We start from the raw sequence: 27,982 nt of genomic DNA on the forward strand, positions 1-27,982 counted from the left end.
ATTCATTCACTTAATTAGTGCTAAAACCGCTACTGCTTCTGCTACTGCTATTGTTGCTACTACTGCTGTTACTGATTATTCTCTTGCTTCTATTATTGCTACTTTTAAGACTCAATTTTCTTTTTTTGTTATATAAGTTTATATAAGTCAAATATTGATAGAACGATTGTGGGGGCGACATTTGTTAAAATCCGCTTTGACAACTGCTTGGCATCATTTAAGCAACGTCATTCGAAAATGGGGTTTATGTCATATATGACCAGTGTGCGTTTTTTGGTTAGGAGCCAACCTGTCCGGTATAACAAGCAAGGCTCCGTGGTCTCATGAACGGACCGCGGCAAGCGTAGCTCCTGGCCAGCCTGTCTATTCGCACACTATGAGTCGCGTTCTGAGAAAACTGGGCATAATGCATGTGCGTAAAGTGTCGTCCCAGATTATCCTGTGCAGTCCGCACAGGCGATGTGTAGTCCGCACAGGCTAATAAGGGACGACACTTTCCGCCTTAACTGGAATTATGCTAAGAAGTGACTTCATTTAAAGAAAACTTGTCATCAAAGCGGAAACTGTCGTCCCGCACAGGCTAATCTGGCACGACACTTTACGCACATGCATTATGCCCAGTTTTCTCAGAACACGATTAGTATTGTCAGAGCTATGCTTGCGGCATATGTCAAATGATAATAGTTCTACGCTTGCAAGAAATTAAACGAGTATCAATACAACAAAATGTTCATGCAGGTAATTCATGCTCGTGTACATAAGTGTAAACAACTCTATGAAATAATTACAATGTAAACAGTTTAAAATCGACAAATGTTCATCTATAAGGTCACACTGCCTCTTTTCATCCTCACTAGCAATCCCCCTCCCCCACCCCGGCATTATTAATACTGGCTTAAACCCGGCGTTGTTGATGTATTTTTAGCCTGGTTTTCGACGGACTCACCTCTTCAGTTTCCAGTCGACTGTAACAGAGAAGCCTTGCGGACCTTTGCGACCAACTGCGGGCTCTCGGAGCACTCCATGGTACGCAGTTAATATCTACGATGGACACATTTGTTTTGTTGTTGTTGAACGACCGATTTAACAACTTTTGTTATTATTGTTGCTTATCGATTTGTACGGGGCAAGTAGGAAATCTGAAGTCTAGATATTAAACGCTTTACGGTTTGGTTGAGTAAACGCTTAAAATATAGACAAATGAGACATAAATGTATCATATGGGTCGTGCTCTGTAAAAAGGGGGTTTAATGCATGTTCGTAAAGTTTCTTCCCAGATTAGCTTGTGCAGTCCACACAGGCTTATCAGTGACGATACTTTCCGCTTTTATGATATTTTTATTATAAAGAAATAATCTTCTTAGAGAACATTCAGTTTCTGCGGAAAGTGTCGTTCCTGATTAGCCTGTGTGGACTGCACATGCTACTCTGGGATGACATTTTTTGCACATGCATTAAATCCTTTTTTCACATAGCACTGCAATTATGTGTATTTGTGCAATTAGGGGAACCACTACATCCTGAGGGATCCAAAGAGCAATGACATTAACAACATCGTCATAGTGATAGCAGATGACTTGCGAGATTTCGGCACGTGCGAGAAGATCGTTCGAGATCTTAATGAAAGATGCAATAAGGATTACTTCGACTACTAACGCTATGTTAACATCAACCATGGCTTTTCACGTTCCTTCGTCGTTATACTCTTCGATCAGCTTTTTATTAAGAACTGTGTTTCAGTGGTATAAATTATTACATTCGTACCATTGTTTATCAAATACGATACAATACTTTAATGTGTTCTAAAAACAAACTATTTTAACAAACAATCTGGTCTTAATGCGTGTATTGAAAGTGTCATCCTTGTTCTGCGTGTGTAATTACTGGCTAATCATGGACGACTCTTTCCGCATTTAGGGAATTGTTCTTGCTCAAGAAGTATTTTCTAAACAAAAGTCCAATAATGGCGCAAAGTGGTGTCCCTGATTAGCCTGTTTGGACTGCTCAGATTATTTATTACGACGCTTTACGCACATGCGTTAAGCCCAGTTTTCAAGAATAATTCCTAAACTGTGTTTTATGTATTTAAGGCCGCTTCTGCTAATAAATATTATCGTCTCGAACTTTTTGTATGTGTTAAATGAACATACTTTGTCTGTGGAAAGTGTTGCAAAATACACTCACCTTTGATATAAAGGCTTTTATACTTTATATACGATGTACTGGAGTCTACATTGCAGATATAATAACAGAAAGAAAATTACACAGTGTTTTGATAATACTTATTTTAAATATGTGGATCATGGGTTTGTCATAAAACCAAGGCTTATTAATTTGTGATTCTTGCTTATAGTATTCTAACAGATACATGTGGATATGTATGTACTAGATTAAGCGTATATTGAAATGGGAAAACCTGGAATCAAAGACAGGGGATATATTAAAATTGGACCATGCTCTGTGAAAAGGGAGTTTAATGCAGGTGCGTAAAGTGTCGTCCCAGATGAATCTGTGCAGTCCAAACATATTGTTCAGGGACAACGCTTTCCCTCTAAACTAGATTTTTGCTAAGAAGAGACCTTCTTGAAAGGAAAAATATCATAAAAGCGGAAAGTGTTGTCCCTGATTAGCCTGCGCGGACTGCACAGGCTAATGTTGCAGATCGTATTTATAATTAAATATAAAACTATATTGTGTTGTGTTGTTTTATTGTTGTACCTATTTCTAAATATCTTTAACTTTAAATGTAAATCACTACATGTCTATGAGCTCATAACGGTAGTTATTTTAATACTTATTGTACTCGTTGATTAGTTGTTTACTAGTATTCGATTTATTCGTTAAGGTCGTTTTGCTCTAGGTTAGATAGGTTCAGCTCATCTAATCCATACAGTTGCACGTTTATAATTTGTCTAATACTCAGATCACTCATCCCTTTTCCAGTGCACTGAAATGTTTAATGTCTTTCTCGTGAATCGTATGATTGCTAAAGTCATTCGATTCTTTACATTCAAAGAGTATACATCTCTTTATTGTATATTATTGATATTTATTACCATTAATAAATATATTAAAGCCAAACGAGTTTATCCTCCACGATAGAACAACACGGAAACCTTCCGGCAACATTGGCCCCCAACAAGTCGTAGTGGAAAACAGGAAAACAACGTTTGAAGTAAATCGTTCAACGTTGAATCGTCGAGCACAGCATTTTGCTCAAATTGGGCAAACTACAAATTTGCTATTTGACATAGCTCAGACAAGTTCGGGAGTAATTCCCGAAGTCACGATCGAATGAACTTGGAGGGTTTCGTGACAACACGAGTTTACTGAACGTTCCATGGTCGGTTGTTTTTTTTAACGGAAAAATCGTTCCCGGGAAAATCACGGTGCACACATTAACTCTTACGTACGTACGTCAACGTCAGGATTCTTCATTCTACGTTACCAGAATTTGATTCGCCGTTCAGTCTGGATAGTGCATTGACACTGTAATTGGACTTATTAAAAAGTGTATAGGACTAAGTATATCGTTTTGTTTATTCTTTGCTGATCCGACGAATTTTGGTGAGTGTATTTTTCTGTTTATATTTGTTTGCATCAATTTGTATATTATTTGCAATTTTGCGTAAAAATTATTACTAAGTTGACCAACGAAATTATATAGTATCCTTCGATTTCAATTTTACGAAATTTGGCATATTGGTCACGGGTTATCTTGGTGTTAATTTAAGACGCAACTGCGAAACTGTTTATTTAGACGTGTGTGATAAACTTGCTTCATTGTTTACATGTTAAGCTAAGTTGGAAAAGAACGAATATCTAACTTGTCCCGTTCACTAACCGATGTATTAACACCGTGTTACTTAATCACGCAATAATCAGTACAATCGGTGTAATCCAGTAGAGCATACCTTCAAATTATACCAGTAGACAGACTAATATTATTGTGTTATCCCTAATTAATTATCATTCAGATTTATATCCTTTACATCTGTCCAGATAGTCACAGTATCGGGTTTGATTTTAAGTATTGTAAACAAGTATTTCATATTTCTGTGGACGTTATAGCATCGACAGAAATATTTACCGAATATTCATATACCAAAATTGTACATGAAACCATGCATTTTAATGCATTACGTGTATAATACACTGTATTTGTATTATACACATTGGTAATTCGTCGTGATTTTCCGCATTTTGCACGCGAGAGTTACGCGCGTATCGCACTATAAAATCGTTAATTTCGCTTACTGGCAATTGTAGCGGAATTAGCGCGGTTGATAGCGTTTTAGACTATCACGCGGGAGAACTGGGTTCGATTCAGGATACCGGCACGTAAAATCAACTTTGGAAACTTCCAATTAAATTGAAATAAATTGACCACATTACCAATAAAATGAAAGAAAAATTAGAAAACTGAGTGCGTTTGAAAATAAAATTAAATAAAGCAGTGTTTCTCAAAGCTGGCAAACGGACGTGCAATTCAGGGGAGATTACGAGCAAGGGCAGTGAATAAATTATACTGCGGGAGGCGGAAAACTACAACGGGCGAAGTATGGTATGGTTTTGCGCAAGGGGGGGTTAGAGGGTTAGGGTTAGGGTTTGGGTTAGTGTTAGGGGTCGGGTTAGGGTTTGGGTTAGCCTAAACCCAACCCTAACCCTAACCCGACCCCTAACCCTAACCCTTACCCTAACCCTTTTTTTGGGTTATCACCCCTGACCATGCCTCGCCCGTTGTAGTTTTCCGCCTCCCTTATACTGCATCATTTGATTGTTTGAAAAAAGTATGTTTGCAGGTTGCAACCAACTTCATACGAAACGTGAGATGAGCGTGAGGTTGCTGTGATAATATAGGGCTTTAAGGAAATAGTGTTGTCTTAAAAAATAGTATTTATTGATAGTAGTGCTACTTGTTGATTAGTATAAAGAGGCCTCTACATTACATAAGTACGTAGATATAAGTATTGAGTATAGATAGTAGACAGGTTAGGCTCGCACGACGAGTTTAGAACAGTTTAGAAATGTGAGTGAAAGAGAGGAGAGAATGCAGAGGAGAAATATAGAAAAAGAGATAGAGAAATAAGGCAGGGTAGACAATATATCCAGGAGAGGAATCGTACTCGCCTGAATGAATCGGTCCATGCATGTGTGTCCCCATTACGAACACAGGAGCGAATTACGAGTAGTTCCAGACAACAACGTGTTTCGTCTTATGGTCCATTACAAGAGGGAGAGAATCTTGAAGATTCGGACAGATTTCTAGAAGAATCACGTATGGAACAACGAAAAAGAATCAATAGCCTTGGATCAAATGTCGGGGACCTCGTTACAGTTGATGAGTACGTTGGTGACACCGAACAAACGCAAACCAAGACGTTTAAACATCAAAAGTCTGCACAACAACAGGAGACGGAAACAGACAGCAGATACGGACGACAAGCACAAATTATCCGTAACAGAGATGAAAATGAACGCACAGAAAGGGAATTAGAATTACGACGGCGGCTTCTGGAGCTAGAGAACCGCGAAAGCAAACATCGGGAAAGAGAAGAGCATATGTATGAATATTGGAAACGGAAATAGTTTGACTTACAGCAAAAGGAACGAGAGATGACACATAATTTTGATAGCCGAGAAGAGCGACTATTATCTCAAGAAATGAAGTTAAGAGATATGGAAATCTCATTATCAGAGAGGATGCGGAAGTTGGAATGCAAACTGGAGATGCGAGAGAATCGTATAACGGAGGGCTTTTGGAAGAATGAACTAAATGAGACAGGGGGCAATGCATCTGTGATTGAAAAGTGCAGTAAAGAGAAGATTGACCAGCTTCAGCGGAAGATCGAAGCTCTTCAAAAAGAAAAAAGCATCATTAGAACCCAGATTACCAGATGCTGACGTTTTAAGCTACGACAAAACGCTTATAAGAAAAGACGGTATCAAAACCGACCCAAGTAAGATCGAAGCGATACTTAAATGGAAAGTACCGACATCTATCAAAGAGGTTCGAAGTTTTTTAGGATTCGCCGGTTATTATCGAAAGTTTCTTAAAAACTTTTCACAGATATCTCGGCTCCTCAACGACCTCCAGATCGGCACATCCGGAAACCAGTCAATTACGAAGAAAACGTTTACATGGGGTGAGGCACAACAGCTTGCTTTCGACACTCTTGTTCAGAAATTATCAACAGCCCCAGTTCTGGCGTATGCCGACTATTCGAAACCGTTTAAGTTGCATACGGACGCATCTTCGCACGGTCTTGGTGCAGTGTTGTATCAAGAACACGACGGCGTGGATAGAGTGGTTGCCTTTTCGAGCCGCAGTCTGAAGACATCGGAAAAGAATTATCATGCAAGTAAGCTGGAGTTTCATGCTCTCAAATGGGCAATCACCGATAAATTTCATGATTGCCTGTTTGGTATCCCATTTGATTTCTACACGGACAATAATCCACTAACATTTGTGCAAAGCTCAGCCAAACTAGATGCATGTGGTCATAGATGGGTCGCCGCACTAGCGAACTATGACTTCAAAATACACTACAGGTCGGGAAAGTTGAATATTGAGGCCGGAGCACTTTCGAGGCTAGATCAGGACGTGGTACAAGCTGTCCTGGTAACGCATTCAACCCCTATGAATTCAAGTCCTGTTGTCGATCAGACCAAAATAATTGAAGCCTGCAACCCATCGGAGGTTCTAAAATCCGATGACTGGATAAACGGTCAAATTGCTGATCCAACAATTTCACAGGTCAAGACACTTATTGTTCTTTACTGGCGACCTAATCAGAGTAACGTCCGTCAACTTCCACCGAAAGTAAAAAAGTATGTCCGCGTGCTGAAGCATCTATACATTTATAACGGGATTCTAATGCATAAAACAACTTTGCATGAGCAAACCGTACAACAGGTTGTTTTGCCAGAATCAGCCAGATTGCATGTTTTAAAACATTGCATGATGATATGGGACACCAGGGTCGAGATAGGACAGTATCTCTATTCAGCGAAAGATTTTATTGGCCTGGAATGTCAAGTGACATAACGAAATGGATACGAGAATGCGACAGATGTATTCGGAGTAAAAATGCCCCTACGTTTGCCACGGGTCTAGTAAATATAACCTCGACGGCACCGATGCAATTTGTGTGTATTAACTTTCTTTCACTGGAAGCATCAAAGGGAGGTTATGAGAATATACTCGTAATCACTGATCATTTTACGAGATATGCTCAAGCTATTCCAACGAGGAATCAAACAGCTCGCACCACGGCCAAAGCTCTGTTCGACAACTATATCGTACATTACGGGTTTCCTGAGAAATTGCACAGCGATCGCGGTCAGAACTTTATGTCGCGCGTGATCAGAACGCTTTGTGCGATAACAGGTATAAAGAAAACGCGCACGACTGCTTAACATCCGCAGGGCAATGGTCAGTGCGAACGATTCAACGGTACACTGTTACAGATGTTGCGCACCCTGGACAATGAAAAAAAAGCAGACTGGAAATCTTCAGTACCATCACTGGTACATGCGTATAACGTGACTCGGAATGAGTGCACTGGCTACTCACCATATGAGTTAATGTTTGGACGCGCCCCTCGACTTGCGATCGATGCAGTACTGGGTTTGAAACGACAGGGTATTGGAGGCTCAGCACCGTCAACATACGTTAAAGAGCTCAAACAACACTTAGGGGATGCTTATAAAACAGCCAGCCGTGTATCGCAAGAACGTGAAAAGACAGCAAAACAACAGTATGACAGAAAAGTACGTGAAACTGTTATTCACGTGGGCGACAGAGTCCTACTTCGCAATTACGGGTTAAAAGGAACTCACACAATCGCCGATATATGGGCAGAACATGCATATACTGTGATCGGCCAACCTGAACCGTCGATTCCGGTGTTCAGGATCCAGCACGAAAGTGATAAGAATATCAAGACAGTTCACCGGAACCAATTATTACCAATCCGCCAACTGCCGCTAGACGTAACGTCTACATCCGAATCGGAGTCTACGTCCGAATCGGAGACGACAAACACGCATGAAACATCAGATGCAGAATCCGATAGATTGCGTTCGGACCAGTCGTCAGCACGCAGTACGTTGAGGTGTAATGGTCGATCGAAGTCGGTGTACGTTCCACCACACAAGCGGAAGCCTGAAGAACCAGGGTTGTTACCGCGCAAAACAAAGCGCGCAACAACAACCCCAGCGTGGATGCGCACTGGAGATTACCTAGTGTAAAAGTTTATTATATCCATTTAATCGTGAAAATATGTTATACATATTTATTTATTTTAAAAATTATTACAAGGTGTATATTCATGATTTTTTATTCATTATTAAGTATGCTAGTGTATATAATGTGTGTGCTGTAATTACACGTTAAATATGCATTATTGTCTACAGTTGTCTGTTTTTAATATGATCGGAGTTGCGTTTTTCGACGCTACGAATGTTAGAAATCCTCCTTAAACGATTTCACGCGTTCATAATGTATTACTGATAATTGCGCGAGTAATATGTTTCAGATCGTATTTATAATTAAATATAAAACTATATTGTGTTGTGTTGTTTTATTGTTGTACCAATTTCTAAATATCGTTAACTTTTAATGTAAATCACGACTTGTCTATGAGTTCATAACGGTAGTTATTTTAATACTTATTGTACTCGTTGATTAGTTGTTTACTAGTATTCGATTTATTCGTTAAGGTCGTTTTGCTCTAGGTTAGATAGGTTCAGCTCATCTAATCCATACAGTTGCACGTTTAAAATTTGTCTAATACTCAGATCACTCATCCCTTTTCCCGTGCACTGATATGTTTAATGTCGATCTCGTGAATCGTATGATTGCTAAAGTCGTTCGATTCTTTACATTCAAAGAGTATACATCTCTTTGTTGTATATTAATGATATGTATTACCATTAATAAATATATTAGAGCCAAACGAGTTTATCCTCCACGATAGAACCACACGGAAACCTTCCGACAACACTAATCTGGGACGACACTGTATGCACATGTATTAAACCCCCTTTTCTTAAAGAGCAGCTCAACTTTAAAATTGCAAATTGACTTTTGCATGCGTGATAATATTTATTTGCATTAAACTCTTGTGGATTAGCAAATATCTCATGTTTGTTGAACTAATACATGACTCACGTCATATTAAGTATTTAACATCCATGACTTAAACGGACCATTTAACAGATTTTGGCATGTTCTAAAGTTTGCGAACTAATGCTTTAAATTCATGTAAACATCAGAGCAAAAGAGATTCAGTTAAAATAAAAAATTAACCCGTTTATGCCTAGCGTCCTGAAAAAAATGACTTTGCATGATGCGCCGTCTCATCTGGGTCTGCGCTGTTTGCTTAAAGGAATTTCAGTAAGTAATATTCTAAATATAGAAATACATATACTAGACATCTTTAATTTTTGAAATAAATCGGTCCAATTTAGAAGGATGGGAGAGTCCACTCGGCATAAATTGGTTAAAATTGAAGAATGAAAAAAACAATATCCACACCTGGGCTCGAACCACTGAGCCTTGGAGCAAATTCGGCCAATCGTTATGACGGGATAATGTACGTAATTTAAACTTTATATAGGTAATCCTTGTAATGTCACACGATTACACTATAATAAGGATAACAACAGTATGATAACGATAACAACAGAACTTTCCTAATTATACAATCGTTTCGCCTTTGTAGCGCTTTATAATTTTCAGGTTTTTAAATCGTCTAAAAGATGCATACAATTGATATTTTAGAGCATAATATGTCCATTATTACTGTTTCCTTATAAAAAAAACATAGCTTCAACAAAAATTTGCAATTATGAAACAATATTTTTTATCAATTTTGTAAATTTATCAAAACGTGAACAGGTCCCATTAAATACAAACAATGTTTGAATGATATAATCTTGCTATATCCACATTCCCAACGACAACTGTTAAAATATCCACAAAATATAACCGTGAACTTTACTTTAAATGTATCATTATTTTTAATATGACATATCAATTTTATATTAAAGTCAAGATATTCAAAATTTCCTTTCGGCATCTTACAATTGATTTACACAACATTTTACATACATATAGTTAAGTAATTTTAGCATGAAACATGAATGCGAGCATTTAGTACGTTGTCTTGTATAAATTGCTATTAACCCATTTATACCTAGCGTCTAGAAAAAAAGGCCTTGGTAAAAAGTATATGATGGGCGTCTCATCTGGGTCTGCGCTTTTAGCTTAAAGGCATTTCTGTATGAAATATTCTAAATATAGAAATAAATATACTAGACATCCCTAATTTTGGAAATATATTGATCCAATTTAGAAGGATGGGCGAGTCCACTTGGTATAATAGGGACGAAAAACAATAGTTCAAGTAAAGAGAGAATAGTACGAAATTATTATAAATGTAGTTACAGCCTCACTTGGTGTACACATGGTTAAATGGTATAAACAATAAAATTGACAAGGTTTCAATGGTGATAACTGCACGAACTTGCTCTACGAATACCATGTTAAAATCGATACCTAGTTTTTTAAGTATATGTTTCTTTGTCATCGACTGCAAATATCAACTCGTACGAAGGTCTGCTAAATGAAATATACCAGACAACTTTTTGGGGGTTTCTCATTTTTGTTTCCCTATTGACAGCGTAGTTGTTAAGAACAGAAACATGTTCTGTTCAATATGGATGACAAATCACGCTCAACGTGGCATTTTCGAATACTAATAGACCATGCCTGTGTACTTATGTCCATAGATACATGATCAACGCTGGCTATTATTCTCGATATATTAAGTATAAACAAAAATGATAACGGTATTGCATATGCCAGCGTTGACAGGAGAGGACAGTTAAAGCACAAGGAAAACGAGGATGCAGTATGCAGGATTTTGTAAACGTTTTAATGAATAATGGCGTATCTGATACTGACATCGAATGGCTGGCGTCTGGACCTCCCGGATCTTCACCGTACGATGTGACCTTCAAGACAAAAGATAAGTGTATCTCGTTTTTGAATAAAATACAAATGCAAACATCGTTGTCTCACCAAGGAGTACAATACAGATTTGTTAAGTACGGAAAGCAAATTGTATCATGTGGAATTGAAAATAGGAGATTTTAGTACCCACTCTGGGGTGCGTGTGGTCACGGTGGAGTGTGACAGAGTTCAGCAGGAGTCCATTCCACACATAATTCAATTTGAGTGTGGCACAAAGGCCTTGATTACCATGAGGGGACGGCAGCCCCTTTGCCTCTATTGCCTAGAGGTTGGGCACGTCCGCAACACTTCCCCCCAAAATATAAATGCCATTTTTTAAGAAAAAGTAAGTATTTCAGAAAACAACAAGGACACAACACCAGAGAAAAAGACAGACGGAGAGAAACGGACAGATGGTGAGAAACGAAAGGAAACAGAAGAGCATACAGACCAACCAGAACAGAAGAAGATTGTTGACGAGGGGTTTGAGACGGTGGGGAGTAAGAAGAAAGGAAAGAGCCAGGGAAGAAAGAAAAATGGAGAGAAGATACAAGAAATGGAAGTAGAAACAGAGGTAAGGGGCTCAACAAGAGGGAGGAAATCAGATAGCAATAAAGGCATGACCCCAATGCCTAAGAACAAGTTCACAGTTTGAGATATAGACCCAAATGATTTGGAGGAACACCCACTAGTGATTGATTTAGATTTAGATTCCCAAGATCTTGTTATGACTTCTGCTGGATAAACTCCCTTTATACAAAAAATAATCACAATTTTATAAACCTATATTTACAAATACCAATTACTGTTAACACTCAATTTTTAATATTACCTAGTGTAAATAGTTCAATTGTATGTATATTTATCATTATATTTTATGTCTTAAAATATAATGTTGGCTTATATACCGAGCACACAGACAATTTGTGTGACCGATATATTAGCATATTTAACATTTCATGTCTTCACATTGTATATAGTATACTTTTTGTAATAAAATATAGCATATGTATAAATAAAATCTATGTAAATAGTACGTATATATATGCAATTAAAAACTATTACTTTAAAATCTTATATAACAAAAATGCATTTTTTATTTTATATAAACGTATAAAGAGCGTTCATATGCCTGTGTGTGTAAAAACTTTTACTGTTATATATACTAAATCCATATCTATTATAAAATACCTTTTTTAAACACAATACTCAGCAACAATATATCTTTAATCTTTTTCCAATATCCTCGTGGTAAATTTGAGCGCATCTTTTTCCAAATTACTTCGGTACGTAGTATATTCATTACAGCGAGTTTACAAAATCGTTGGCCTAGTCTCTTTTCTACCGGGTTTAAATCTTTTAAACACTATTATCGGTTTTTCAATCCTATCACTAAATCATGGACGTCGCCATTTTTTCTTTTAACTACAACCTGAGTTATAAACTAGAACATGGAGTTAAACATAGAAACTATAAATATTTACGGATTTCGATCCAAACAAAAACAAACCTTCATTAAATATTACATTTTAATTAATAAAATAAATATATTATGTATACACGAAACCCATGTAGATGATTACAAAATGTCGAAACAAAAAGAAAATTTAATGTATGTATTGCATAGCAATTGGGCTTAAAAATAATGTACCGAAAACATTAATTTGTTTAATCGGAATTCCTTTTTTCATACATTTATACCAAAACCAAAACATCCAATGCCGGATCGGTACGTATAGACTACGTGTAGACACATTTTAACACTATTGTTCCAACACTTAAGACATAGGTTAATGTTAAACTTTACCCAAAGTTCAATTTACCGTAGGATGCATGGAATCAATTATCTACGCGGCAGAACAAATAAAATCCCCGAGTACACTGACACTTACTGCTGGTCGTCAGCACAATATTCAGGTAGTTCAAGACATAGGCCCAACATAACATCCCCTGCTGGAAGTGCCCTGCCAATATCTACTGGTTCTCCTGTAAAAACCACATATACATGAGTCGCACTCTGAGAAAACGGGGTTAAATGCATATGCGTAGAGTGTCGACAGTTTCTACTGTTATTAAATCGCTCGTGTAGATAAAATCTCTTCTGAACAAAGCTCGAGTTGAGGCGGAGTGTGTCGTCCCTGATAAGCATGTGCGTACTGCACTGGCTAATATTTGACGACACTGTAAGAACACGCATTAAACTCGCTTTTCACAGAGCAAGTCTCAAAGTATGCACTGGTATTTATTATAAAGTAGTTGGACTGCGTGCATAATTGTGTATACATTTTTTTATTTCGAAATGTTTATCGTATCAAATGTACGTGACATACCCATTTACTGTCGCCTGTATGTATACAGAAACTGTATCTGTATATGATATTCACTGTATACAATACATATATACAATACATTTTTTGTCGGATCCAAGATTTGCAGAAACGATATATGCGCTTTATAATATCGGCACGAAATTTAAAAAAGCATGATTTTACATTCAATCAAAAGTCAAGTAGACGGGTCAATATATGAAAAGAATCCCTCAAACCCCCAAAAAATTGATACAAAAGGTTTCTCAATTGTTTTTGGTACCTTTAGGCATGCTAAATAACATACTAAAAATCTAGTAGAATCTGACATCCGGAAAAAGGTAATTTTCAAGATGGCCGCCAAGAGCGTAAAATCGCTATATCTCAATTACTATTCAACCTAGGAAGGTGGTTTTGGTGTCTAACCCTAGGTTTTAGGGGTCAAGGAATTCAAAGAAAGCAATTAAATTACCAGCAGTTAATTATTTATTCACAAATCCAAGATGGCGTCCCAATAGGGCTGCCAATTTACTCAAACGGTTATAAGTAAAAAATATAATGGTAAATGTAAATTTTGTACACTGGAAATATAATATAAAAAATAGTGTTATAGACATTGACTCATTTTCCATACAAGAACTAAACTAAACATTTGCCACTGCGCCATATCTCAATTACTATTCAACCTAGAAAGGTGATTTTGATGTGATAGTTTAGTGTGTGTGAATGCATAGCAGAGAGAGAGAAAGACAGACAGACAGACAGTAGAGAGCATAGAGAGTATAGAGTAGGTAGAGAGGATATACCTCTAGATAAGCGTGAGTGATTGTATGTGCATTTAACTATCATGCTTTGCTGTAGTTGATATTATGTTATTATTGATTTCTATTAAAATTAATTCGATTGCAAAGTTAATCCTTGTATTTCTATTTTATAAAGCATACATTTTCTTCAAAATAAAGTGCTTCTAATCTTTATTCAACATTGGATATTTTTTGTGATTTATACATATAAATGGGTAAGTTGGTATATTAAATTTTCTTTTAACTGAGAAATTATATCATGTTACGTAAAAGTCTTTTGAAGTTTTGTTCAAATTTTGGGGTCTTAATGTTCTACTTTTGATATACAGGTTATTTTATAAGGACACTAATTAATCGTACGTGTATTAATTTCTTTTTTTCTTTTTCCAGGTACAAGATGAGTGCATCCCACAGTGACCAGATCTGTCCCATTTGCAGAGTGGAAGATGGAGGTGATGTAGTCAAGATTCGCCAAAAGGGTGCTGATGGGATCAATGAAGCTAGTGTTCGGAGAGGTGACACCCTTGCTGTGACCGCAGGCTGTATAGTGCAAACAAAATGTCGCAAATTGTACACAAACAGTGTTGAAATTGATCTTCATTTAAAGAGGAAACAGGGCGGTGAATCCAGTACCACTACTACGAAAAGGAGTGTTAGGGTGTCTGAAGGTCCATTCAATAGCCAAACCGACTGTCTTTTCTGTGGCACTAATGTTCAGAAAGGAAGTGCCGACTATAGTCATGTGAAAACTGATATCTTTGCAAAGACAATATTACAATGCTGTGAAAGCCGTTGCGACGAGTGGTCTTTCAAAGTGAAAGGTAGAATTGAATACTATCATGGTGATCTTCACGCTGCAGACTGTGTGTATCATAACGTTTGCAGCAGCCATTTCAGGTGTGGTCGTGATGTACCCCTGCAGTTTTTGACTCAGCCTGATCCAAAGCGGAGGAAATCTGGAAGGCCAAAGGATGAGGACCAAGAACAGGCCTTCTCAAGGATGTGTGCATACCTTGAAATGAATGATGAAGAACAGTTGACTGTTTCTGACCTTAGGTGTAAAATGAAAGAGTATTTATCTATGGCCGATTCCCTCCCCTATGGTAATCAGTACCTAAAAAGCCAGCTGAAGGAACGGTATGGAAATTGCATATATATTGCAGAAGGAGAAGGTTTAGATGACATAGTGACAATGAGAGAGAAAACGTCACACATCCTCAGATCATACTTCAACAGTACGAAGGAAAAAGGTGATGAAGAGTCACAGAAGAGAGCAGTACTTGAGGCCGCGGCAAGGCTAATAAAAAGTGACATAAAGACAAATGTGCCAACCGTTAAGGATCAGTACCCGACTACAGAAGAACTAAAACTCCAGGCCGCCCTTGATTACATTCCAGAATCACTCCGCTCTGTTTTAACGGCCTTGTTTGTTGGTAAAGACACACAAAAGAAAGTTGCTAGCATAGGTCATGCAATCATACAGGCAGTCCGACCAAGGGCTGTCCTTGCCCCTTTGCAGATTGGCCTTTCAGTGCAAATGCACCACTTAAATCGGTCTAGGTTTCTTGTGGATACCTTGTGTCAGATGGGGTTCTGCTCTTCCTATAGCGAAATGCAGAGATTTGAAATGAATGCCGCAAATTGTGCTGCACCAAATATGCTAGGCCAGGATATTGATGCGTTGAACATGGCCTTGTTATTCGCAGCAGACAATGTGGATCATAACATTCTCACAATTGATGGGAAAGGAACATTTCACGGGATGGGCATGATTGCTGCCTTGACGCCAGGACAGAGGACAGACCTTTGCATCCCTAGGCACAGAACAACGGAACTGAACATTGTAGAGAAGTCAAAGGTTGCGATAATAGATCATCGCTTTGCCAGACACGTTCGTCGAGAAATCACTTTCAATGAACTTCCTGATCTCACCGAATGCGACACCAGGGTTGATCTGCTTTGGGAGTTGTCGTTCAACTTCAAACAGGCCACTCCAGGTTGGCAGGGGATGATGCACATTATTTACCAGGGAAACGATCACCCAGGCCAGTCTTCAATCAGGTACCTACCGATGATAGGCATGTACTCCGGCGACAAGACATGTATTCTATCAACATTGGAGTTCCTTTGTCGTCTTGCTTACAAGCACCATCTTGACCCAGTAGTCACATTCGACCAGCCCCTATATTGGAAGGCACAAGAGATAGTCCTAGATTCACCGCCAGGAAGCCATCTCAAATCCATTGTTCTGTTGCTAGGAGGCTTCCACACCTTCATGAACCTGCTAGGAGCGATTGGTACACTGATAGAAGGCACGGGACTCAAGGAGATTCTAAGGACAGTTTATGGTGACAATTCTGTAGCCCATATGCTGACCGGCAAATCGGTTCAGAGAGCCTTCCGTGGTCATCTTCTTGTAGACAGATGTCTTAACCGTATGATGGTGTCAGAGATGGCAGATGGTAGTCCCGAATTCGCAGCAGTGGTTGAAGAGTCTGAAGGGATGTATAGTGCGCTGTTGAATGGTGAGGCAACATTAGAAACTGTGTTAACATCAGAAAACCTGAGTCGAATAGACGAAGAGCTGGAGAAAAGGAAGACAGAACTGAGTGCTAGGTCAAAAACAAGTCAGTTGTGGCTGAATTATCAAAACATGGTAAAAGTTGCTAGGTCACTGATGAAGGCAGATCGAACAGGTTCTTGGCTGATGCACCTACGCGCTGTTTCCGACTGCTTGCCGATATTCGCCGCAGCTGGGCATTACAACTACTTGAAATCAGCATACTTCTATGTCCAAGAGATGGGCCAGCTTGACATCAAACACCCAGACCTTTTCAGAAAGTTCGAAAAGGGCTTTCATGTCATCCGTCGGAGCAACCAGTTGTGGGCAGGCCTTAGCTCAGATCTTGTCATCGAGACGACATTGATGAGGTCGTTGAAGACCACTGGAGGTATGACACACGGAGGGGGAATGTCTGAAGAACAGAGAGCCATCTGGACCATGTCAAGGCCCATAACATCGGAGTACAACATCGCAATGCAGGAGTTCACGAACCTATCGTACTCGACATGTGAACAGCACAAAGACCTGACGGAGGCAAGGATGAAAAGGGATGCTACTGACCTGGAGGAGATCAGTGCAAAACTTGTTGCATGGTCACCTTTCTCGCCAGACTCTTCGTTAAGGAATGTTGTTACTGGTGTTGTGGCTGATGAAGGTGTGAACGTGCACGAATATAAGTCTGTTGGATGCAAAATCATGCAGAAAATGATTGGACAGCCTGCATTCACATTGTCGTTCAGTAGAAAGGATAAGGCCATAACCCTTGGACAAACATCAGCTATCAAGGTTGCTCCTGATCGAACCATTGATTCTGCACTCCTATTTCAACGTTTCCTGGTGGTCTCCCAAACTGGAGAGCTATCATTGGAGGAAGTTATGCGTTATGAGCTCAGTCCTTTCCCTCCTGCCCTCTTTGAAGCCAGAAACGTCTTCCGAAAGGCTGATAAGCCACAACTTGCACAGGCGATCTGTGATCATGCACAGGATGCAATCCAAGATTCTGTACCAAAAACAGAGTATCATGTCCTTGATGGGGGTTCCTTGCTGCACCGAATACCATGGAAAAATGGAGAAAGCTATGGTGACATAGCGCAGTCATATGCTGACTTTACCATCCGACATTATGGTTCAGCTACGACCGTGCACAGTTCACAGGCAAGAAGGAGGAGTTCCTGTCAAGAGATGTCAATAAACAGAGACTGATCCAGATGATAAGTGATGAACTGAGAGAAAGGGATTGCACTGTGGTCAATGCACTCGGAGATGCTGATGTAGACATAGTAAAGGCAGCAGTGGAGGCATCTCGTCTACACACCACTACGCTGATTGGAGAAGATACAGATCTCCTTGTCTTGCTCCTTTACTATGCACAGGGAGACACTATGGCTCTTTATTTCAAATCAGACAGAACCAAACCTGATGGAAGTTTTAAAGTGTATGACATCAACCGTCTAAAAGACATCCTCGGACATGACCTGTGTTGCTGTTCATCCATGCCATGACTGGTTGCGACACGACTTCTCGGATTTTCGGTGTTGGCAAAAAGAGTGCTTTCCAGAAGCTTGTAAAAGGAGACCCTGTCCTTCAGTCTTGTGCCAATGCTTTCACCATCCCAAACCAGACCACACAGATAATCGAAGACCTTGGGTGCCAAGTGATGTCTTTCCTCTTTGGTGGCAAGCACGCAGATTCTCTTGAGACAATGCGATATAACATCTTCAGCAAGAAGGTTGTCTCTTCTTCGTCGTTTGTAACCCCGGAACGTCTGCCTCCAACTGAATCTGCTACCAAACTTCACTGTCGCAGAGTGTACTACCAGATCATGGTTTGGATGGGAATGGAGGAGGGTATGGATGCCATGAAGTGGGGGTGGAAGCTACTAGATAATCGGTTCGTCCCACTGATGTCAAGAATGAATGCTGCTTCAGACAGTCTCTTGCAGGTCATTCACTGTAACTGCTCTACTGCCTGCAGGACCCTCCGCTGCTCATGTAGAAGATATGGACTGCCATGTACTACTGTCTGTGGACCGTGCCAACTTGAAGAATGTGACAATCCACATAACAAGTTCCTTCCAGAGGAGTCAGATGATGAGGATGAACAGTGACTAAGTGTATACTGTATGAAAATGTCATCTAAAAAGGCATATTGTATATTATACTATTTTTTATATTATATTTCCAGTGTACAAAATTTACATTTACCATTATATTTTTTACTTATAACCGTTTGAGTAAATTGGCAGCCCTATTGGGACGCCATCTTGGATTTGTGAATAAATAATTAACTGCTGGTAATTTAATTGCTTTCTTTGAATTCCTTGACCCCTAAAACCTAGGGTTAGACACCAAAACCACCTTCCTAGGTTGAATAGTAATTGAGATATAGCGATTTTACGCTCTTGGCGGCCATCTTGGACGCCATCTTGAAAATTACCTTTTTCCGGATGTCAGATTCTACTAGATTTTTGGTATGTTATTTAGCATGCCTAAAGGTACCAAAAACAATTGAGAAACCTTTTGTATCAATTTTTTTGGGGTTTGAGGGATTTTTTCATATATTGACCCGTCTAAAGTAAAGTTGAAAGGCTGTTTGATGCTTTAATTATGATGGCTCATACACTGCCAATTACCTAAAACATTGTTCTTACAATCCAGTTTTTGTAGGATTTCTGATCTTCGCTGAATACTGTAACCCAACGAATACATATTGGTACTTCTGAGATATTCACACCGCTGCGCAATACAAGCAGGATCCTCAATCTGCCGTCATCAACATCGGCAGTCAGGCATTTTATGAGATTGAAAGAAAGCAGTTCGCTTTTCAGCGATTCTTTCGATACAATAACTATTATCCATCCTTCTCGATTGTCACCATCTGAGAGCAGGAGTCTTTCCTGGTGTGTTTTCATGTCGTATGATGTTCATATGATGTTTTTGTAGCTCTTTTTCGATCTCTTCACAAGAATCTCCATCAATATCAAAACATGATATGTAAACACTCATCTGGAAAATTTGAGAAGTAAATAGATTAGATTGAACACATGTACATGTTGCTAACCTTATGCTGTCATCAAACACTGACTAGTGTTTACAAATATCGTTCACGTATGGATACGTAATTTAATTTAATCTAAATTTAAATATTTGATGAATACTAAAAATGAAAAGCAGGTATTTGTTTTAAGGGACAATAACTCATTACATATTTCTTATTAGTATGTTAACGAGAATGCGTTCTAATCCTCTCCATTTAATATATTTAAAGGTACTTTGAAAGTACATTGCCAGACTAATGTCCGTTCTTTGAATGTATCGGACCAGGCATTCAAATGCTCCAGTACTATATGTGCATACAATATACAGTATCGATTAGTATGCAGATGCTAGTAAACTTATTCTTGTTGTGCACTTACCCTTTTAAAATCGGACAAAACTCCAGCTTATTAGAGAAGTTTCTGCCCCAGTCTTCTTGGTATTGTTTGCCGTCGCTGCCTTAAACAACGTGACAGGAATATCGTTTTCATCTAAAAAATGAATTGCATTTTATCAGCTTAATAAGTATCAAGTAATTGTTCATGAAAACGTCTATAAATATTTTATTATACATGTAACAGGTATTGTCTTATTAAGCTTATACCGAGCCAATTATCCAATCGATGTCTCTGCAACATCTCCCCGTAATGCGGGCAAATGCGACATGGAGTATAAATATCTAGCCCTATATTGTTTATATTTGCATGCCGATGTGCATGTTCTGACATAATAAAGAAACGTTAGATACCTTCACATGGAACGATTTCCAAGAAGTCACCCCATCCTTTCGCATCGATTATCTGCTGGTATGATTGACAGAAACGCTGGTGCTCGAGAGCGACATTTATTTTCCCAAGGTGCTGCTTTGCAAGATTTGATATTGCAGTTATCGTAGTTGGTACCTGGGCACAAACGTACAACTCGTTCTGAAAAAATGGCAGACGATTAAATCAAGAATTCGAGTGGTCAATCGAACACCGGAAAAATTGTACGCACTTGTCAGGAATGTTTACGGATTATTACAACATAATACGTGTAATTGTTAAAATAAACTGTACCAAAATTTCATCGAAGTCGCTGATAATTAAAGCCACACATCTTATTTGGCATAGTAAATTTAAGTATAGATAAGAAACATATATTATATATGCCAATTAAAATATATTTGGTAGTTACAAGGTAGAAATCCGTCTTTTGCGCTTTAAAACGTAAAAATAATCGCGTTTGTAGAAATGGACATATACGTATAGAAATCCTTATTTCGGTTTAAAAAGTGGCACCGTTTGAAAAATAATAAATTACTTGCTTACTAAGCTATAGATTTAACGACAATTTCGTACAATATCAAATTGCATCTATGTGTATTGATTAACATGTATTTCATTTCAAGGTCAGAGGCTTTAAAATACACAAAATGAACTATTTAAGCATACATCGCACTGGGTTGTGAAAACCATATTTAAAATACAAAATATAATGAATGTGCCAGCATTCTAAAATCTTCGTAATAGTTGTGTGTATGCTCTACGTGTTTATATATTATACATGATACCAGTAAGCACAAACATGTTCACAATTCAAAAAATGGAAAAACTGTTTAACTCAATTTTATGAAAATTGAGTTTTCTATTTGTGATCGGATTTAATTGTTTTAATCCGTACACCCTATTTATGAAAGTATATACTTACGTTCGCGTGCTTTATCTGGTTGATGGTAACAACATAATCTCTGTGTTTTTACCCGCATGTATTCTCTTAAACTCAAATGTATCCACATTCGAAATAGCAATGCCTGATGCCGAATTTGACGGAAGCTGCTGTGGGACAGCGCAGGTTTTTGGTACAGCCAACAGAAAATTTCCAATCAGTAGTTTTTTGTTCTTTTCTGTAACCATCGCATTTCTCCAACCAATTATTGTTCTTTGCAAAAGAAAATAAATACACATATAACGATAAAGTTCAATTAATAGTGTCATTATATTACCAATCGGCACGAGTATTCCAAATTTTGAACGAACGCTAATTTTACAGAACATTAACAATACCATGCCTCGCTCGTTACTGTTGTCCTTTTCCCTTTGTGCACGATCATATACACATTGAATTTATTCAACTATACTATTTTGTTAACATTTAAATAGAGCTAAAGAGAAGTTTATAACATACAATGCTTGACTTATATTGGCTAAACAATAACATCATACAAAGATCTATAATTCTGCCAAAAAAACTAATTTAAGCTATAATTACTTTCTTCAAGATCATCTTCACACAAAGGTCATTCATTATGTAAAGTTTGAGATCCACCTAGTGAAAGAGGAGTTACAAACACATGCGTCAAATGACCATAATATTCTATAATTGTTAAATAGGCTTTACTTATGAAAAATAGTGCTGCTGCAAAAATTCCGATTTGAACGATCATCAAAATTTAAGGTCATACAAGATGGACACTTTTTGCAAGACCCACCAAGCAATAAAAGGGATTGAATAGTAATGCAAAAAAGACCTTATCCTTCCAAACCTTCTCAGAGATAAATGTATTCCTTTACAAACATCTCAATATTGAGGTCATTTAACTGTAAAGTTTTGAGGGAAAATAATCGAATAATAGACAGGAGGCCTAATCTCAAGCTAAAGGGGACTATATATTATAAAGTGGAAACAAGAAAAAGCGCCACAATTTAGAAAAAAAAACTGGTTTGCAGTCAAATGCCTTTCTTTACGATCATCAAAACGATAGTCATTTTATTGTGATAATTTGAGCAAGAGTCAACCAATATTTCGGAACAACTGACGCACGGGCGGTCGGAAAAGAACAATGCTTATTAATTGCCAATCATTGAATTTCATTCCTTTAATGGTGGCCTTATTTCAATCGCCCACCTGGTATAATTTTCAAAGCAAATCAAATTATACCGGTAGCTGCAAGACAGTTTTAAACAGTTACACATCGAAAGGCTGAATCTGGAACTTGGACCTGAGTTTTTTACGAAATATTTAAATGTAAACGCGAGATAACCTCATAGCACAAACACAACTAAATTTAATCGTAATTAATTGTAGTTCAACTAATTTTAATTACTATTAACATAAACAACGTTTAGATGCAAGTCGTAGCAAAATAAAGTTTTCTTTCTGATGAATGATAATAAAAACTTACGACGGATCAAATATATATCGTTTTGATAGAAAAAGGGATTACCATCAGAGTTTATTAGCTGGACAATCATGTATGTGTTAGTTCATAAAAACGACCAGCTACAACACAACATACCAGAGGCAATTTATGGCGCATGAATCAAAATGTACCATGAGTAATTATTTTAAATCATTCATAATGCCCAATGCCTCATTTTGACGCATACCTCATCGTGTTCCATTTTTCAAACTGTAGCACGACTCATACTGACACGTGCCTTCTTATATCTAAAGAATCAGTACGCCTCACGAATATGCGCCACTTGGTTTAAACATATTTATTCTAGAATGTGTGTACACTTTCCTTATAATATCCGATTAGTCGTTATGTCACATCCGTCATAATTCCCCATGACCTATGATTTCGAATCAATACTAATGTATAATATCTCATAATTAAACATGAATTATAATTTCCCATTTCTCATAACGTCGAATTACTTATATGAAAAACTCCTTTTAATCGAGGATGCAACAGGTTACTTATACATTAACCGACTAACATATCACTATAATTAATGTATTAACCGATGTTCTGAACATCTGCAAAATGTTTAAATGTTCGAAATATTCATAGCAAGTCATACAGCGTGAACATGAACTGCCTTTAACAACTTATGCCATGTGTGATTGATAACGTTGGTACATAAGCGACCATATCATGTTTGTGATATTAATGTTTTTTTAATAAAGTAACTTCATGTGATAGGCTTTTGAATGTTTGATAAGTTTCGCATGCAATTTTCCTGTGTAAAAGCAAATAGATACACATTACCGGAAAACAGTGTACAATACAATCTTTTTATTTTTTGTGGGGAGGGCGCGTACGTTTGCATCCTATACCTGCCAGCATAGTTTGAATGTTTTTCGTGTTTTGTTCGTGTATTTGTTTACGTTTTGAATGCAATTGCTGAAAAAATCTTTGTGTTTCATTCCAATACAGACCAACGTGAAGTGCTGTTTTAAAATTGATTTACGTTTAGTAATGGATTTCTAAATTGATTAAAAATTGTTTCATACGGTAGTGGTGTCATCTTTAACGACCTACTTTACGAATGCAAATATAAAATTGTGATAAGTAAAAATTACTTGAACTTGTTAATATTGAAGCTAATTAAGATCATAATTATTGATACAATTGATATTTCGAAACACTTTGACGAGCAATATATATCGAAGATTCGTTAACAAAACATCAAATACCCAGACCAACATCAAGTAATCAGACCAAAGTCTCTATAGATTTTTTGGGTCAATCAGATCTAGGTGTAATACAGTATTGTTTTGTTCTGTTCTGATTGTTATCAGAAGTTAATTGTACGTCTCAATTGACCAGTCGCCAACTCCGCCCACATTTTGTCGATCAGCCAATCAGATATCGATTTTCCACACACCCCTCAGCAACGCTTATCTGGCCGCCATTTTGTCCGACAAACAAAGCGTGTTGTACATATGGAATGGACGTATTTTTTAAGAGTTTACACAGATTTTATATCAAATGCATGATCATTACTTTTCGATCATTATTCAAAATTGTAGGTGCTATACATACTTTATAAAAGGTTATTATTTTATCTTTTATTTCTTGAACATATGAACGAGTAATGAGAAAACAAACACACTAAATAGTTTAACCACACCAGGTGTGTGTTCTATAAAACGTGTTATACCGTATGATGCACAATATTATTAAGCAGTTTGGGCAACATAATAATTGCCACACGTGCTTATTAATCTCAGCGTAATTGTCGATGATTAATAAATAACAGTATGTTGCGTGGATCTCAGAATGAAGGAACATTAAGGCATTGTTAGGTACTGTACACAAGAAAAGAAAACTATTTAATTACTTAAATGATTTCCAATTATATAATTATTTTCTGTGGATCATAAACAAGGGAAATCATTATAAATTGTTAACTCAAATATTGTTTTAACTAAAGTAAAAACGAAAAAGGGTGATTTCAACGCGGCTAAGACAGCTTAGAGCGACTTCAAGTGTAAAATGTACGGCTTATAATACAACAACAACATTTCTAAAACAACATATATTGATACGGGGAGAAATGTGAAAATTGCAATTAACATATAAGGGCCATCTTGTTATAAATAAGCAAATGCATTATATGCTAAATGTTTTCAATTCGAATGTTCGTGAACAGCACCGTAATACCAACATTTCATTATTTGATTGTGAAATGTAACAGGTTCGCATTAAACATAAATGAAATAAAATGCATATTAGACTATCTGTTAATGAAACCACGAAATTAGGCTTGTATTAAATTATGGTTACAATCAAAATTAAATTTATGTCTAAATAAAAAAAATCGGTGTCTTTTTTAAAATAACACAATAAAACAAAGATCTAAACATTTTTAATAAACAAAAAACCCATCATGATATGGATATGTCATTTGCATTTAATAAAAATATTTTCAAAATTATATATGAATAGCCACCGGGTTCACTGTCAGACGGTTGAATACAAGTTAAAATTCAATATGAAATATGAAATAAATGCTCATTTTTACAACGGATTTTTCATCAACTCCCTATATAAAATGTATAAGAAACGTTTCTGATAGTCAGTCTGCCGTTAACTCATTTATTTTGATTACGCCATTTCTCTTCAAGTATTTATGATTGTATTAACGTTTAACAAAGCAGTTTAGTTTAGTGTGCGGCTTTAATAATTTATATTATAGAAAAGAGCATAATACATCATTACAAGTATAGAATTTCCCTCACGTAATCCGCTATAATTGCGATCTGCTTGTCGGAGTTTTCTAATCACTAGACCACGTGACTATGTGGGCGGAGCGATCGATAATTTGGCGACTGGTCAATTATAGCGTATAGCCCCTCTCCACACACATCACCGGATAAATTTGTCCCTCCACAAAGACATAGCGAGTACTGACCATTAAGAAAAGACAACTTAGGTACTGGTTTATGGAAGTTCAACTTTGCTTAATGACATATTATTGATACCCGTTTTCGGAATGGAATATTGATTGAAGACAAGTAGGCAAAAGCGTTATTTGGCAGCATGTATTGCACTAGACATGAAGTTAATGTAATGTCTTTCACAACAAATGCATTTAATTTACTTAAACCATTTTCAGGTTAACCTGTCATAGATCGTTAGTATGTTAAACGGTCAATATTTTTTATCTCTTCTTACAATGTCCCATGAATCGTTATGTCTCATGGCTCATAGTGTCACATTAATTATAATGACCGATTAATCGTACTGTCCCATGACGAATTATTCATCATGCCTCATTATGTCGCATATGCACAAAATGTCTTTGAAGGTAAAATGACTCATAGTTTATCATTACTTATAGTGCCACATGACTCATACTTTATCATGCATTATAATGTCACATGACTCATAGTTTATCACGCCCTATAATGCCACATGACTCATAGTTTATCACGCTTTATAATGTCACATGACTCATAGTTTATCTTGACTTATACCGTCGCATGCTGATAGTTTATAAAAGCCTTATACTGTCACATGATTGATAGTTTATCATACCGTATAATGTCACATTAATCGTAGTATATCTTGTCTTAAAATCTCAGATTACTCTTAGTTTGCCATACCTTTTAAATCTCATTACTCATATATTAACCATGGATATATTTCATTGAGCCTCATAATGTCTCATTGGTTATAATGCCCAAGGACTGATAAACATTCATACCGCATTATGCGCAATAAAACACCATATAAGTTGACTCAAAATGTCTAGTTAGCCTTGTGCAACAAACATTGTGTTATGGCAAATGTAGTTATTTGACTTTGCAGTATTTTTAATGTTAAAGAATATGTTAGACTTGGAGATTTAACAACATTAGGCCATACCGCAATCTTGAACAGGTAAACTTTTGAAAACATTGATAGTGTAAACATATAACAGACATGGCCATTGTGACTCTTGTCCTTTTCAAATTTATTATTCGAAATCGTAATACTAGTTATTTGAAAATGTTAACCAAAGATATAAACTACGGAATATATGAAAAGGTACAAAATGCATGCGGCAAAACGACTTTACCTTCAGCAACATAGCACATGTAACCGGATATGTGGGAATGAACCAAGCCAAGATGCAAGTTTCCCGCTGGTAATTCTTCGTCCAAACACACTGGAGCTGAAACAATAATATTATATTTGGTAAGACCGCAAACACAATTACCACCTGTTATTAAATTGTATTCAAGTGTCAGGCCAAATAAAAAAATAAAATATATTATTAAGTCATATTCAAAACACATACTTTTATTATTCAAAAAAGGAGTTTTGTTTACGATTTTTAACAATTCGCAGGATGAGTAAAACCATGTGAAAATTGGTGAAAAGATATGTGTGTTGCCAATTTCAAAATAATAACATTATCAGCATTACACAATATTACATGGTTCATTTTAATGCGTTCAGTCCATTTATAATAATGTATATTTAGGATTCCATCATAAAAAGGTTCATTACATGTTCAAAAGAAGTATCAATCGTTTGGCTGTATTTATGTTAAAAAACATTTACAACGGTTACGTTAAGCAACTTGACATCGGGAACGTTTGCTGATTATTTTAAACATAAGGTATGAATTATAAGGTCATACTAACTTTTCAGTTGTTTAAGAAGCCTTTCATATCCCTGCCATTCAGTGAGGTCGACAAACGTCTTGGGCGTCAACGACAGCAATCCGGTTTCAGAAACCCAACATCTTCACGTCGATTTCCTTTGTATGCGACCAAAAGTCTCATGTGATTTTCCACAATTATGTTTTCTAAGGCAGACAAAACTGCAAATGTGAACCATCCTTTTGAAGCAGATTGATCTGTTATAAGAATTATTATTCTGTCATAACGATTAATTGAATTGTGAATGTTATTCATAACTTCGGTTCCAGGTATTCTTATTGCATGGTCAGTTTGACATGTGTATCCACCATTCTTTTCAATGAAGAACCTCAATTTGTCTTCCTCTCTTTTAGACGCTTCGTTTGCGCCTTCACTGTCATAAAATGTAATCG

General features: G+C 37.1%; 3 protein-coding genes and 1 long non-coding RNA gene across 4 annotated transcripts in view; 3 read left to right on the forward strand and 1 right to left on the reverse strand.

Moving 5' to 3' along the window:
- LOC127867055 (uncharacterized) overlaps positions 1-1,675 on the forward strand; it is a 113,854-nt gene extending 112,179 nt beyond the window's left edge. Inside the window, exon 3 of the mRNA XM_052408003.1 lies at positions 1,506-1,675. Within this exon, the coding sequence (XP_052263963.1) occupies positions 1,506-1,655 (150 nt within the window). The 3' untranslated portion in view covers positions 1,656-1,675. The remainder of the gene's footprint in view (positions 1-1,505) is intronic.
- The window catches only part of LOC127867041 (uncharacterized), a 151,211-nt gene that overhangs the window by 55,279 nt on the left and 67,950 nt on the right, over positions 1-27,982 (forward strand). The window lies entirely within an intron of this gene.
- LOC127867047 (uncharacterized) overlaps positions 1-27,982 on the forward strand; it is a 147,208-nt gene that overhangs the window by 51,276 nt on the left and 67,950 nt on the right. The gene's annotated exons all lie outside the window — the stretch shown is intronic.
- LOC127867058 (uncharacterized) lies at positions 19,586-27,957 on the reverse strand. The gene is made up of 6 exons (XR_008043241.1): positions 27,573-27,957; positions 27,002-27,097; positions 21,417-21,647; positions 20,476-20,653; positions 20,108-20,218; positions 19,586-19,697 (listed from the first exon to the last, which is right to left on the reverse strand). It is a non-coding gene; the product is annotated as an uncharacterized LOC127867058 (long non-coding RNA).

The sequence above is a fragment of the Dreissena polymorpha genome, chromosome 2 (assembly GCF_020536995.1).
Source record: "Dreissena polymorpha isolate Duluth1 chromosome 2, UMN_Dpol_1.0, whole genome shotgun sequence".
In the NCBI taxonomy this organism is placed as follows: Eukaryota; Metazoa; Mollusca; class Bivalvia; order Myida; family Dreissenidae; genus Dreissena; species Dreissena polymorpha.